General features: G+C 42.0%; 1 protein-coding gene across 1 annotated transcript in view; it reads left to right on the top strand.

Annotated features, from left to right (window-relative positions):
• The window catches only part of EPM2A (EPM2A glucan phosphatase, laforin), a 42,599-nt gene extending 27,426 nt beyond the window's left edge, over positions 1 to 15,173 (top strand). Inside the window, exons 3-5 of the mRNA XM_075267499.1 lie at positions 1,201 to 1,375; positions 5,277 to 5,518; positions 13,927 to 15,173. Of these exons, the coding sequence (XP_075123600.1) occupies positions 1,201 to 1,375; positions 5,277 to 5,518; positions 13,927 to 14,204 (695 nt within the window). The 3' untranslated portion in view covers positions 14,205 to 15,173. The remainder of the gene's footprint in view (positions 1 to 1,200; positions 1,376 to 5,276; positions 5,519 to 13,926) is intronic.
• The last annotated feature ends 1,842 nt before the right edge of the window (positions 15,174 to 17,015 follow it).

Genomic DNA, 17,015 nt, shown 5'->3' on the forward strand with positions numbered 1-17,015 from the left:
GAAGTAAGATTGCACCGGGACCCACAAGACTTTAGTTATGCCACTGGTTATATAAATACCATGGCAATTATGTACCCTCCCAGTAGGCTGGTCCAGGAATGACCACCACCAGTTGTGGTGCTCTTCGCACTAGGCTTATCACAGAGTCTGCGCCGTGCCCGGAGCTGGAATAAGCCATCGGCAAAGACCAGATCTGATGAAGGGGTGGAATCCTGTGTGAATCCAAGTAAACCCCGAAACGCGTCATCTGAATAAACTACAATAATTGTTTTTAAATTGGTCCGAGTGAGCGCGTTCTACTTTTTCCCTGGTATATCCAGTACTTACCCACTATGATCTTCGACCTGTGGTCGTGAGTTCAACGCAGCCATCGTATACTCGGCATACCTTGAAAGAGATTTCATTTACCTAAAATTGTTTTTTTTTCGCTAAGGCGAACTATTCCTGCTATTTCCAAGATCTAAAAGGAAGCGCGGTTTTTCTTGTCTATTTTTCACCATATGGAATCATTAACTATTAAATTTTTCTTTTCTTTCTATTATTTATTTTTGCAAATTTTGTGTGCACTTTTTCTGTATGTTCTTTATTTTTATCACTCTGAAAGGGGTTGTCTAGACTATGAAAATTTTTGGTACTAAATTATAATCTATCCACAGGATAAATCTTCAGTATCAGTTCTGTATACTGGTGCCTGGAGCTGCACTTGAATAGGAGCAGGGCTATTTCCAACTACAGTATGTAATAAATATATGCGGTTGCATGTACTGATCAGTAACAAATTCAGGTGTCGCACCTCAACCAATCTGATACGAGTAGGTTGTCAGTATTAAAAATCTTCAGGTCCTGAACAACCCCTTTAAGCACTATAACTTTAAAAAAAGGCATTATTATTTGCTTTATTGCTCTAAAGAACTACTATCTACTAAGTATTGTGGTTTGTCCACCTGTTGACTGTTTTTGGGTATGTCCTCTGCTTGGTTATACATGTTGCACTCAATTTGTACATGTTGCAGCGGAATCCAAGGCCTTCTGTGACACTGATCATATTAAAGTAACACTTATGCACTGTATTATTCCATGTATTATGGAGCACCAACTTGGGCCCTGTACCGGATATAACATCAGTATAGCTTTTATTCAGGTTCTTCTTAACATGGTATGGTTTTATTCTACCTCACAAATGCATTTTTTCATTGATAGGTAATGGACCCCACCATGACCGCTGTTGCATTTACGAAGAAAGTAACATAGTAGATGGTGTTTATTGCTATCCAATAGGACATTGGATTGAAACCACTGGACATACAGATGAAATGAAACACACCACAGATTTCTACTTTCACATTGCAGATAATCAGGCCATACATTTCTCCAGGTATACTATACAATTTCTACATACTGGCATTGTGTTAAAGGGGCTCTATCAGCAAAATCATGCTGATAGAGCCCCACATATGCGTGAATAGCCTTTAAAAAGGCTATTCAGGCACCGCTAAAGTTATATTAAACTACCCCCCCCCCCCCCCCGTTTTAAAATAAAACCCTAAAAAAGAATGTGATCTACTTACGCATCGTGCACTGTGGCGGGCATTCAGGGTGCGCCGTCTTCTTCATCCACGCCCCCTCTTCCTCCGATGTCCTCGGGTCCTGTCCTCCTCCGGCGCTCGCGAACTGACATTGATATAAAAAAAATGGCCTGGGCGCATGCGCAGTAGCATACGGCTTCTACTATGGCTACTGCGCATGCACCCAGGCCATTTTTTTTTATCAATGTCAGTTTGCGAGCGCCGGAGGAGGACGGGAGCCAAGGACATCGCAGGAAGAGGAGGCGTGGATGAAGAAGACGGCGGACCCTAAATGCCCGCCCACAGTGCACGATGCGTAAGTAGATCACATTCTTTTTTAGGGTTTTATTTTAAAACGGGGGGGGGGGGGGGGTAGTTTAATATAACTTTAGCGGTGCCTGAATAGCCTTTTTATGTGGGGCTCTATCAGCATGATTTTGCTGATAGAGCCCCTTTAATGTTACGGTGAAAGATTCTCCTTTTCCTTTTACTATGGTGTTATATGTTCTCTTATACAGCAAATACATTATGTTCTTTTTTTATTTAGGGTCCTGAACAACATGGATAAAAAATCTGAACACTATGTCCATGGGATGTAAACTGGAGACCCTCAGCTGTCCCAGGCTCATCTTGTTCTGCACAGATGCTGAACAGCAGCTGAATCCGTCCAGGTCATGCACAGGAGTTTCTGCTATCTATAGATGTGCATGTGTTGGATCCATTCAACCGCTGTTCAGTATTCTTTGCAAAATGGGATGAATTATAAAGGGGTTTTCCGGGCAAAAATAATTTTCTTTTTAAAACAAAATTTGTTTATGCTATTAATGGCTTAATAAGTGCACCCAAATACCTTCAGCAATGTTTTGAGTGAGTTCTGGGTTTCTCTAACAGCTCCTAACTTCACACTGGCTGACTAACACTCAGGGGCGTAACTACCATGGTAGCAGCTGCCACAGGGCCCGGGACATTAGGGGGCCTAGCGAAGGCCGCTACCCCTGCTGCGTTTTTTTTTCTTTTTTTATTAGGCCATTACCGGCTGGAGATACACCAGCCGGTAACGAGCTCTATTTACTAGCTGGGGCCGGGATTTGTAAGTGATGGTGCAGGCCCCACAAGCACTATTATACTCGGGGGGGGGTTTCGGAACCCCGAGTATAATGATCGGAGGCCCAGGAGAGGTAAGATAACATATAAAACTGTGTTACTTACCTATCCAGGCTCCGGGTAGGCTTCGGCCTACTTGCTTGAAGTCATATGACCCGCGACGCAGGGCTCTGGTCACTTGATGTCCCGGAAGATGGCCGACAGTGACGGAGAATGCAGGGGAGTCGGGAGATAGGTAAAAGTAACAGTAGTTTGCTATATTTGTATCCCTCTGGGTCTCCGATTATAATTGTTCAAATGGGACATAATACTGTGTACTGGGGCCAGTATGGGGACATAATGCTGTGTAGTGTGGCCAGTATGGGGGCATAATACTGTGTACTGGGGCCACTATGGGGACATAATACTGTGTGCAGGGGCCAATATTGGGTATTATAGTATAGTATTATTTCTGCGCACGGGGGGGGGGGGTCAGCGGTAGGGGTCGGTTGGTCGAGGTCTTCAGCTTTGGTGTGGGGGGGGGCATGTCAAAAGTTTGCCACGGGGCCCCGCCATTCCTAGTTACGCCACTGCTAACACTACCTTCCTCTCACTCTCTCCCCGTTCCTCTCTTACTCCCTCCCCCCTGTCTCCCTAGCTATACCACCCACAGCTAGCCCTTCCCAACTAACTAAGCCCATCCCCCCCACCTCATCATACTTACCTGTCTTTGTCCACACTTCCCTTCTGCGGGGACAGCTCCTCCTCTTCTTGGAGGTACTCTGTAAAACATAAAGCCCCACGTATACTAAAACTGGCTTATTGTACAGTATGAATAGTCAGAAAATAGCAATAACATACAAAAACAGTGTAAAATCCTGACTGTCTATCATTACCTATGTGTATATACTACATAAGATTTGCATGCTATACAAGTTTCCAGTATATCTGGAGCATCTAGGTATATCTATCTCTCTCTCTATATACAGTCCTATGAAAAAGTTTGGGCACCCCTATTAATCTTAATCATTTTTTGTTCTAAATATTTTGGTGTTTGCAACAGCCATTTCAGTTTGATATATCTAATAACTGATGGACACAGTAATATTTCAGGATTGAAATGAGGTTTATTGTACTAACAGAAAATGTGCAATATGCATTAAACCAAAATTTGACCGGTGCAAAAGTATGGGCACCCTTATCATTTTATTGATTTGAATTCCCCTAACTACTTTTTACTGACTTACTGAAGCACAAAATTGGTTTTGTAACCTCAGTGAGCTTTGAACTTCATAGCCAGATGTATCCAATCATAAGAAAAGGTATTTAAGGTGGCCAATTGCAAGTTGATCTCCTATTTGAATCTCCTCTGAAGAGTGGCATCATGGGCTACTGAAAACAACTCTCAAATGATCTGAAAACAAAGATTGTTCAACATAGTTGTTCAGGGGAAGGATACAAAAAGTTGTCTCAGAGATTTAACCTGTCAGTTTCCACTGTGAGGAACATAGTAAGGAAATGGAAGACCACAGGGACAGTTCTTGTTAAGCCCAGAAGTGGCAGGCCAAGAAAAATATCAGAAAGGCAGAGAAGAAGAATGGTGAGAACAGTCAAGGACAATCCACAGACCACCTCCAAAGAGCTGCAGCATCATCTTGCTGCAGATGGTGTCACTGTGCATCGGTCAACTATACAGCGCACTTTGCACAAATAGAAGCTGTATGGGAGAGTGATGAGAAAGAAGCCGTTTCTGCACGTACGCCACAAATAGAGTTGCCTGAGGTATGAAAAAGCACATTTGGACAAGGCAGCTTCATTTTGGAAACAAAAATTGAGTTGTTTGGTTATAAAAAAAGGCGTTATGCATGGCGTCCAAAAAGAAACAGCATTCCAAGAAAAACACATGCTACCCACTGTAAAATTTGGTGGAGGTTCCATCATGCTTTGGGGCTGTGTGGCCAATGCCGGCATCGGGAATCTTGTTAAAGTTGAGAGTCGCATGGATTCCACTCAGTATCAGCAGATTCTTGAGAATAATGTTCAAGAATCAGTGACGAAGTTGAAGTTACGCCGGGGATGGATATTTCAGCAAGACAATGATCCAAAACACCGCTCCAAATCCTCAGGCATTCATGCAGAGGAACAATTACAATGTTCTGGAATGGCCATCCCAGTCCCCAGACCTGAATATCATTGAACATCTGTGGGATGATTTGAAGCGGGCTGTCCATGCTCGGCGACCATCAAACTTTACTGAACTTGAATTGTTTGTCCAAAATACCTTTATCCAGGAACTGATTGAAAGCTACAGGAAGCGACTAGAGGCTGTTATCTTTGCAAAAGGAGGATGTACTAAATATTAATGTCACTTTTCTGTTGAGGTGCCCATACTTTTGCACCGGTCAAATTTTGGTTTAATGCATATTGCACGTTTTCTGTTAGTACAATAAACCTCATTTCAATCCTGAAATATTACTGTGTCCATCAGTTATTAGATATATCAAACTGAAATGGCTGTTATAAACACCAAAATATTTAGAACTAAAAATGATTAAGATTAATAGGGGTGCCCAAACTTTTTCATAGGACTGTATATATATATCTATGCATTTTGTTTCTTAAAATTAGAATCTTACCTAATATCTGGCTTGGAAGTTGCCCTCGGCAGCTGGAGCACATTACCATCAAGATGAAACATGAATTAGGAGTGACTGCTGTCCTGAACTTCCAGACAGAGTGGGATGTTATACAGAATTCTAAAGGCTGCAATAAGTATTCAGAGCCCATGAGTGCGGACACCATGTTCAGGTTATATAATGAAGCTGGACTGACGTATATATGGATCCCTACCCCCGATATGAGTACAGAAGGTAAATACCTTGATGAATCTTATACATAATACACTTGCATATTAATGTCATCATTCTGTATAGTGTGCCTAGCTGCAGTGGTTTAACTAGGAACAGCGGGGTCCCGTGGCGAACATTTGACATGGCCCCCCCCCCCCCGACCAACGCCTGCCAAAGACCCCAAACGACACCCCCCCACCCCCACCCCTGCATTCCTGTGCTCTCTATTATGTCCCATAGTGGTCCCTGCACACACTATTATGCCCTATAGTGGCCCCTATACACAGTTATTACATTGTTGGCAAAAAGTATTGGCACCCCTGCAATTCTGTCAGATAATACTCGGTTTCTTCCAGAAAATGATTGCAAGCACAAACTCTTTGGTAATATCTTCATTTATTTTGCTTGCAATGAAAAAAAAACACAAAAGAGAATGAAAAAAAAGTCAAATCATTGATCATTTTACACAAAACTCCAAAAATGGGCCGGACAACAGTATTGGCACCCTCAGCCTAATACTTGGTAGCACAACCTTTAGACAAAATAACTGCGCACAACCGCTTCCGGTAACCATCAATGAGTTTCTTACAAGGCTCTGCTGGAATTTTAGACCATTCTTCTTTGGTAAACTGCTCCAGGTCCCTGAGATGTGAAGGGGGCCTTCTCCAAACTGCCATCAAGAGATCTCTCCACAGGTGTTCTATGGGATTCAGGGCTGGACTCATTGCTGGCCACTTTACAAGTCTCCAGTGCTTTCTCTCAAACCATTTTCTAGTGCTTTTTGAAGTGTGTTTTGGGTCATTGTCCTCCTGGAAGACCCATGACCTCTGAGGGAGACCCAGCTTTCTCACACTGAGCCCTACATTATGCTGCAAAATTTGTTGGTAGTCTTCAGACTTCATAATGCCATGCACATGGTCAAGCGGTCAAGCAGTCCAGTGCCAGAGGCAGCAAAGCAACCCCAAAACATCAGGGAACCTCCGCCATGTTTGACTGTAGGGACCGTGTTCTTTTCTTTGAAGGCCTCTTTTTTTCCCTGTAAACTCTGTTTATGCCTTTTCCCAAAAAGCTCTACTTTTGTCTCATCTGACCAGAGAACATTCTTCCAAAACGTTTTTGGCTTTCTCAGGTAAGTTTTGGCAAACTCCAGCCTGGCTTTTTTATGTCTTTGAGTAAGAAGTGGGGTCTTCCTGGGTATCCTACCATACAGTCTCTTTTCATTCAGATGCCGTTGGATAGTACGGGTTGACACTGTTGTACCCTCGGACTGCAGGGCAACTTGAACTTGTTTGGATGTTAGTCGAGGTTCTTTATCCACCATTCACACAATCTTGCTTTGAAATCTCTCGTCAATTTTTCTTTTCCGTCCACATCTAGGGAGGTTAGCCACAGTGCCATGGGCTTTAAACGTCTTGATGACACTGCGCACGGTAGACACAGGAACATTCAGGTCTTTGGAGATGGACTTGTAGCCTTGAGAATGCTCATGCTTCCTCACAATTTTGCTTCTCAAGTCCTCAGACAGTTCTTTGGTCTTCTTTCTTTTCTCCATGCTCAATGTGGTACACACAAGGACACATGACAAAGGTTGAGTCAACTTTAATCCATTTCAACTGGCTGCAAGTGTGATTTAGTTATTGCCACCACCTGTTAGGTGCCTCAGGTAAGTAACAGGTGCTGTTAATTACACAAATTAGAGAAGCATCACATGATTTTTCAAACAGTGCCAATACTTTTGTCCACCCCCTTTTTATGTTTGGTGTGGAATTATATCCAATTTGGCTTTTTGACAATTCTTTTTGTTGTTTTTTTATTTAAGACAAATTAAATGAAGATAATAATACCAAAGACTTTGTGATTGCAATCATTTTCTGGAAGAAAATGAGCATTATCTGACAGAATTGCAAGGGTGCCAATACTTTTGGCCAACACTGTATGTCCCATGGGGGTCCCTGTACACAGTATTATACCCCATAGTGGCCCCTGCACACAGTATTATGCACCATAGTGGCCCCAGCACTCAGTATTATGTCACATAGTGTCCCCTGTACACAGTATTATCTCCCATAGTGGCCCCTACACACACTACTATGCCCTACTGTGGACACCCATGAACAATTTTTATACTCTGGGCTCTTTTCAGACCCTAGAGTATAATAATTTCAGACCCCAGAGTATAATAATCAGAAACCGAAGGGGGGTACCAGCATAAAAAACAATGTTGCTTACTAAAGATGAGCAAATATACTCGATCGTATACCTCCAACACATAGTTCCTGTTACCAGGGAAGGTGGGAGGGGCAGTAAAAATTTGATGCCCTTGAAGTGTTTATGCACCAGGAGCTATGCAGCGGAGGTATTCGAACGAGTATATTCGCTCATCTCTATTACTTACCTATCCCTGGCTCTGCTGCAGTCCTAGGTGGTGTCGGCCATCTTCAATGACATCTGGGATGTCACATGACCCAGGACGCAGGCCCGGGTCATGTGACGTCAGGAAGAGTCACAGAAATAGGCCCGAAGCCTGCCCGGAGAGGTAAGTAACACAGTGTTTTATGTTACCTTACCTCCCCTGGGCCCCTGAGTATAATAACGATGTTTGTGGGGCCCATGGTGTTACTTACCGATCCCGGCCACACCATTATCTCTCCACTGTCAGAAGGGCAGGACTTTCCGTCTAGCGTCATCGCATACTGTCAGCTTTCCAGCGGTATATAAAACCGCCAGTGCCAGAGGACGTTACAGGTCATCTTTAAGTAGGACTCTATATATAGAGGGACATAAGAACAAGGGGGGCGGAATGGGGAGTCTTATTTTTGCATTTGACCAATTATAAGATAACAACCAACGCAACAACCATAAGTTGTGTATCACAACAGCATTGTACAGGCAAGTGGTGCTAACACCAGCAAGAAGAACATAGCCTCTCACAATGCAGGAAAGACGTAAGATGGACCTGAAACAAGATTAGGAATTGCATTTTCTGACTTCCTGAAAGAATTGTCCACACGTGCACATTACAAAATCAAATGGTGTCGCACATTTGTGCACTCACTCATCCAGGTGATAGGTAAAGTAATGTCCCCCACTTAAGAAACGCTGACCTCCTACCTACAGAGGACGGCCATGTCCGGATATTTTATCAATGATCTTTAAGTGGTTTTGGCTGTCGTCTGTGATAAAATATTCCACTTCATCACTTTACTAATTGCAGAAGTTTTGGTTAACTTTGCTACATCTGTACAAAAATCCCCGAGTACTTCTTTAAGTAATGTTCCTTCTGGACGTAGTCATTTTTTTCCGAATGTGAGCAGTGGGATTGTATCAACCGATATTTCTGTAACTTAGATGCCATGAGGCAGAACTGCCTAGTGTCACAGTAAATTATCACATTTTTCTTTCTTATATTGAGAATGAACAGCAGGGACATTCCTGTCATTTAGCAAATTGTGACTAATAGTGGCCATTTCCTCTAAACAAGCCATCAGGATTTCCAAATATTCCTAAGAGTGTCCCATACATCATATTGTAGATCCATACAGAAATGGATATTTGGACAGTTGCCAGGATTCTTCTCTTTGGGAGTCTGTCTGTGACAGTGCTGTCATTTTCAGTCGGCTACATCCTGGAAAGACGAAACTTTGCCTGCAGTAAAGTAGCAGCGTTGCGATACAGTTAGGTAGTCCCTTCTTACTTTCTATACATTAACTTGTAAATGGATCTGGAGCTCTTGGTGACTAAGACATGAAAACATATTAGCTTTCTTCAACTCTTCCTAATGAACGTATAAAAAAGAAATCAATTTCAGCATCGATCATTCTCCTTGAACATTTTGTCTCCCTAGAATATGCCATTCAACGTGGAGAATAAATTACTTTTATTTAGGGCAATTTACTTCATTTCCCAGGTTATGGAAACATGGCTTTTAAAATCGTAGCAAGATAAAATATCACAGCAAGGTATAAGAACATTTTTGTGTTTATTGAAATCAGCTTTTCCTGTGTGTCTGTAGAACAAAGATAATGTTTCTTCCAAATGAGAGTTAAAGTACTTCCAAATTACCTGCACAGATGGGAAGTGTCTTCTTATTCTTCTTAGCATTCTATGCTGTGGAGATATTTAATGACAATTTCATTCTGTTATATCTTCTCCTGGGTAGCCCTGTTGGATTTTTCAGTCAGGTATGTGTCATATCCCTTGACGGTGTGTCCGTTTTGGGTAATATGGCATATGCTACTACAAACCCAAACCGCGGTAGAATCAATAACGACTTCTCCTTAGTCCATTAATGTAAAAATAGAGACCCAATAAATTGACAATTTGCACCATATGTACCCTAAAATTGCACCTTAAAAATGTAAAATTGTACAAAATGATAGAAAAATTGTGACTAATAGTATATGGAGGTGTAAAAGTCAAAAAAAGAATCCATGGTCCTTTAAGGGGGTTGTCCAAAGACTTGAAACAGTTTAAGAAAGGGTCAGAATGAGTAATAAAGTAAAAGCATGCATCAATAATAGACGGATTACTCACCTCCCCATCCCTGATGCTTTCTTCAAATGCCTCGCATTCTCTCCGATATCTACCTTTTGGTCCTGTCCAGGAAAGCCTAGAAATTGCCCGGTTGGCCAATTGTGAGTCAGACGCAGCATTTCTTGTGTGTTGCAAATGGACCAGGAAATAGAGACCAGCAGGGACATATTAAGTGTCAGAACTCCAGCATCAGGTGAATGTGAAGGTGGCTAATGCCTCTTTTCTCTCTCTTTTTTTTAAAAAAAATCTTTCTGCCCTTTTTGTAAACCATTTTATCCGGCCAAACAAAACAACCCCTTTAATGTGGTCTTCTGGCCCCACTCAGTTTTTCATACTGATGACCTATGGCCGTGATGGCGGACCTATGGCACACATCTAAGAGAGGACACGAAGAGCCACCTCTGTTGGCACGCACACCGTCGCCCTGATCGCTCACTAATGGGGAATCCAATACAGGATTCACTATTAGTGAGCGATCGCTGTTTTCAGCAGTAGCATATAATATTGTGTGTGGAGCTACTGTGGAATATATAATACTGTGTGGGAGCCTACTGTGGAGCATGTAATACTGTGTGGGAGCTTACCGTGAACCATGTAATACTGTGTGGGGGCCACTGTGGAGCATATAATACTGTGTGGGGGCCACTGTGGAGTGCATTTTACTGTCTGGGGGGGCCACTGTGGGGCAGATTGTACTGTCTGGGGTCACTAATAACTCTGGGGTCCCCTCACTAATAACATTACATAGTCACTATAAAACAGATCGAGTGTGATATAAATAGTGAATAGAGATGAGCGAACACTATTCGAAATAGCCGTTTTGAATAGCACGCTCACATAGAAATTAATGGATGTAGCCGGAACGTGGGGGATTAAGCGGCCAGCTGCCGGCAAAGTCTGCGTGCCGGCCGCTTCCATTCATTTCTATGTGAGCGTGCTATTCGAAATGGCTGTTTCGAATAGTGTTCGCTCATCTCTAATAGTGAACATTAATTGTTCAAAAGTACCAAATGTAGAGACCTTTACCGTTCAGTATCAAGTTGTTTGTATTACTGAAAACTGTGTAAAGCCCTATTTACATGACTATATTTTGTGGGTCCATAACTGTCCACAATTGTGGATCCGCAGAGCATTAAGGTTAAATTGCTGTGTTGGCACGTTGCAATAATTTAAGGGGTTTTAGATTGCAGTTTGGGCACTCGGTCTCTAAAAGGTTCGCCATCACTGACCTACGGTATGATTGTTCCTTTTTTTTTCAAGCAATGAACCAGGTTTTCCAATTTCACTAAAACAGGTAGATGTAATATGAGCTTATTAGAAATATTGCAGCTATTTTGCAGCGACTCTATACTTCTACTGTACAATGGTGAAATAATACAATTATAGTAAATGGGCAAAGGAAAAGCTTAAAATAAAAAGCGCTTGTAAGGATTATACACTTCTATACTGTAAAACATGAGTTACTGACTTCTGAAGGTCATTGTCCTTTTGTATGGAGAAGAAATATGGACTTTCCACCTAGACTGGAGTTACACTCTGAATTTATCACAATTAAACTGACCGACTACAAAGAATATATTGACTTCTGTTTGGAGCAGTATATCAGCAGGATAGTACAGTGCAGTAGGATTCCCGTAGAGCTAAGACTATAGCCACAAATTATAACTTGATATTTATTGTAAACTAAAATTAAAACATGACTTGTTTGGACATTTGGCTGCAAGTTTCAAACAGACTGAAAAATCTAAAAGCTGCTGTGAAGTTTATACAAAGGAGCAATGTTACAATTGGAAGATCAAAACTTTGTCCCAGAAAATAAACTAATGACATATATGTGGGGTGTAAAGTGTATTTATTCCTGTCAGCACAACTAGACAAAGTGATGGTTTCCAGCTTCTGTAAGACCTGGTTCACATCTCCTCTTCGGTATTCTGTTTGGGGAGTCCTCTAATGGACCCCATGAACGGAATACCAAACGCATTAAAAAGCAGTTAGCAGAGAAACCACACGGACCCCACAGACCAGGGGTCCTCAAACTACGGCCCACGGGCCACATGTGGCCCACCAAGGACATTTTTCTGGCTGGCCACATGTGGCCCGCAAACCATCGACCAGATCTTTCACTAATGGGGAATCCTATACAGGATTCCCCGTTAGAGAGCGATCGCTGCTTTCAGTTGTATGTGCAAATGCACATACAACTAAAAGCTGTCAGTGTAGGCTGCAGTCCACGCGACCACGGCCTATACTGACTGCAAAGTGTGACCTCAGCCCTGACACAGGCGCGATGATGTAAGTCATTAGTTCCTGTAGTCAGAAGAAGGAGGGTGCCCGGCGGCTCTTCATGGGTAAGTATAATACTGTGTGTGTGTGTGGGGGGTACTGAGGCGCATATATTACAGTGTGGGGCGTGTACTGAGGAGCATATAATACTGTGGAAGGTTGTAGCGTACTGAGGAGCATATAATATTGTGGTGGGGGGGCGTACTGAGGGCATATAATACAGTGAGGGAGTTGGAGCGTACTGAGGAGAATATAATATTGTATGGGGGGCATACTGAGGAGCATATAATACTGTGTGTGTGGGGGGGCATACTGAGGAGTATATAATACAGTGTGGAGACGTACTGAGGATCATATAATACAGTGTGGGGGGTGTACTGAGGAGCATATAATACTATAATACTGTGTGGGGGGGGTTGGTGCGTACTGAGGAGCATATAATACTGTGTGGCGGCTGTACTGAGGAGCATATAATACTGTGTGTGGGGGGTGTAATGAGGAGCATATAATACAGTGTGGGGGGGCGTACTGAGGAGCATATAATACAGTGTGGGGGGCGTACTGAGGAGCATATAATACTGTGTGGGAGGCATACTGAGGAACATACTTTTTGTGTGTGGGGCGTACTGAGGAGCATATAATACAGTGTGGGGGTGTACTGGGAAGATATAATACTGTGGAGCATATAATACTGGGGGGGCCTGCTGTGGAGCGTATAATACAGTGGGGGGAGCTACCATGGAGCATATAATCTTTAAACTTTTTTCAAACTATATTTTGGCCCTCCAATGGTCTGAGGGACAGGGAACTGGACCCCTGCCATAGACAATAATGGGGTCCATGTGTTTTCCACACGGTGACCGCAGGAATCATACGGAGAGAAAAGTACTGCGTAAAGTACTTTTATCTCCACATTATTCATGGAGACACCATGTGGAAAACACATAGACTTCATTATAGTCTATGGGGTTCGTATGATGCGTTTGGTATTCGTTCATATGGCCCCCAAGCACAGAATACCAAAGAGCAGATGTGAACAAGCCCTAACCCAAACACCAGCAGTAGTAGGGATACATCCAAATTTTAAATAAAAAAAATAACAGGCCATGGCTACTTTATGGCCTCAATAGTTGTTGCACAAGCAAATATCAAAGTGTTGCCCTTAAACATTGCAAGAAATGTAAGTTAATGGGAGTACAGTGGCAGATATCTCACATCAGACTCAACACATAGGGTCTAACCTGAAGATACCCGATCCATGGTAAAGTGGCACAGATGGAACATGGTCTCACCTCTGGGATCTATATGTATCCTGGCAACAGGGTTCCCAACTATTGGCTGCAGAGTGGAAGGTATGCTGCACGTGCATAGCTCTCTCCATTCACTTCTATTGTATTTATGAGATACATGTACAGAAATACCCTTTTTACTGTATTGCAGACCAGTGCATGAACTCTGTATATGTCATTGTAAGGAAGAAGTAGGGGGTAACTCATGCAGCGGATAAATGTTCATCAGATCCATTCTCTGGAATCACTTCCAAATGTTCCAATGAACTGTAGTCACAATGTAAGTTTTTACACTAATGTAATAAATATTTGTATTCTTTTCAGGTAGGGTCCGGGTGCTGCCACAAGCTGTTTATCTCCTGTTTGGACTTTTGGAAAATGGCCATACAGTCTATGTTCACTGTAACGCTGGAGTTGGTAGATCTACAGCCGCAGTCTGTGGCTTTCTAATGTATGTCATCGGTTGGAGTCTTAGAAAAGTGCAATACTTTCTAGCGTCAAGAAGGCCGGCTGTGTACATCGATGAAGAAGCTATGAGGCGTGCTGAGGGAGATTTCCTTCAGAAGTTTGGTCAGCTCCGTTCTACCGTATGTAGGATTTAGTTCACGGTAGTCACAGCATTTATTTTGGGGATTTTTATTTTGGTGCATGTACAGTATATACAGTATTTCACAGCTTGGCTGAAATCCTAGAGATGCTAAAGTATGACTCGGGATCTGTCCAACCAGTCTATTATTATAAAAATTGTAAATGGCATGTATATAGATTATCCAAAACAGCATATGAAAGTAATGTATATACCTCCAAAAACTATTCATGCATATGGACTGTCATTGAGTACTGATGCACCCTGGTTAGTGTAGTTAAGTGCTTTATATGATGTATATGGCATATCCACATACATAAGCCCATCTCATCTGATGATCTCAATATCCATTTTAGCTTCTATTTTGGTAGACTACATGAAAGGTACAAACATACATTGCAGCGGCCGCATGTGAATGTCCAGCATATCATAAGAGTTGAATGTTACTTAAAGGGGTTGTCCACTTTCAGAACAGTATTGAGACACAAATGTTATTGTTTGTACAATAAAAGGATATACAGTTTTGCAATATACTTTATGTATCAATTCCTCACGGTTTTTTAGATCTTGGCTTCTTGTTGCCATTCATTCTGTTACTTCTAGTGGATAAAATTCTGACCATGGTCATGTGATGTACGGTCCATGGTCATGTGATGAGCACACAGGTGCACAGCTGATTACCAGAGCAACACCTGTGCGCTCATCACATGACCATGGACCGTAAATCACATGACCATGGTCAGAGTTTCATCCTCTAGAAGTAACAGAATGAATGACAACAAGCCGAAATCTAGAAAACCAAGAGAAATTGATACATAAAGTATATTGGGAAATTGTACAACTTTTTATTATACAAACCATAACATTTGTCTCTCAATATTGGCTTGAAAGTGGACAACCCCTTTAACTAAGAAGGCTAACTTAGAATGAAAATTTGCACTTTTTTTTGTAGCGATTATTTATTTGTTACAAATACTTCAGTGTTTAGCTGGATGTGTATAATAAATTATTTATTAATTGTTTAATCACCTTTTATCATAATTTATGGTATTAAATTAAAATAGTAAATAAAAGTAAGAAAATTTTTGGACCTGTCTTCTTTTGCAAACTTCTGCATGTCTCTTATATATGGAGGGGGTCTTCTCCCAACAGCAATTTTAAAATCTCTCAACAGGTGTTCGATGGGATGTAGATCTGGACAAATTGCTGTCCATTGCAAAACTCTCTCATGCTTTGTTTCCATCCATTTCTGGGTACTTATTGAAGTATTTTGGGGTCATTGTTCTGCTTGAAGACCCATGACCTAGGATGCAAACCCAACTTTCTGACACTGGACCCTACATTGAGACCCAAAATCCTTTGTTAGTCTCAAATTTCATGATGCCTTACACATGGTCAAGGAACCCAGTACCAGAGGCAGCAAAAGAACCCCAAAACATCTTTGAATGTGCACCATATTTCATTGTTGGCTGTTGTTTTCTTTTCTTTGTAGGCCTCATTCCATTTTCGATAAACAGCAGACTGATGTACTTTACCAAAAAGCTCTGCAGTCCTATGAAAAAGTTGGGGCACCCCTATTAATCTTAATCATTTTTAGTTCTAAATATTTTGGTGTTTGCAGCAGCCATTTCAGTTTGATATATCTAATAACTGATGGACACAGTAATATTTCTGGATTGAAATGAGGTTTATTGTACTAACAGAAAATGTGCAATATGCATTAAACCAAAATTTGACTGGTGCAAAAGTATGGGCACCTCAACAGAAAAGTGACATTAATATTTAGTACATCCTCCTTTTGCACAGATAACAGCCTCTAGTCGCTTCCTGTAGCTTTTAATCAGTTCCTGGATCCTGGATGAAGGTATTTTGGACCATTCCTCTTTACAAAACAATGGGCAGCCCGCTTCCAATCATCCCACAGATATTCAATGATATTCAGGTCTGGGGACTGGGATGGCCATTCCAGAACATTGTAATTGTTCATCTGCATGAATGCCTGAGTCGATTTGGAGCGGTGTTCGGACATTGTATTGCTGAAATATCCATCCCCGGCGTAACTTCAACTTCGTCATTGATTCTTGAACATTATTCTCAGGAATCTGCTGATACTGAGTGGAATCCATGTGACCCTCAACTTTAACAAGATTCCCGGTGCCGGCATTGGCCATAAAGCCCCAAAGCATGATGGAACCTCCACCAAATTTTACAGTGGATAGCAAGTGTTTTTCTTGGAATGCTGTTTTTTTTGGACACCATGCATAACGCCTTTTTGTATGACCAAACAACTCAATCTTTGTTTCATCAGTCCACAGGACCTTCTTCCAAAATGAAGCTGGCTTGTCCAAATGTGCTTTTGCATACCTCAGGCGACTCTGTTTGTGGTGTGCTTGCAGAAACGGCTTCTTTCTCATCACTCTCCCATACAGCTTCTCCTTGTGCAAAGTGCGCTGTATTGTTGACCGATGCACAGTGACACCATCTGCAGCAAGATGATGCTGCAGCTCTTTGGAGGTGGTTTGTGGATTGTCCTTGACTCTTCTCACCATTCTTCTTCTCTGCCTTTCTGATATTTTTCTTGGCCTGCCACTTCTGGGCTTAACAAGAACTGCCCCTGTGGTCTTCCATTTCCTTACTATGTTCCTCACAGTGGAAACTGACAGGTTAAATCTCTGAGACAACTTCTTGTATCCTTACCCTGAACAACTATGTTGAACAATCTTTGTTTTCAGATCATTTGAGAGCGGGCTGTCCATGCTCGGCGACCATCAGACTTAACTGAACTTGTATTATTTTGTAAAGAGGAATGGTCCAAAATACCTTAATC

Source organism: Leptodactylus fuscus, chromosome 3 (assembly GCF_031893055.1).
Source record: "Leptodactylus fuscus isolate aLepFus1 chromosome 3, aLepFus1.hap2, whole genome shotgun sequence".
Taxonomy (NCBI): Eukaryota; Metazoa; Chordata; class Amphibia; order Anura; family Leptodactylidae; genus Leptodactylus; species Leptodactylus fuscus.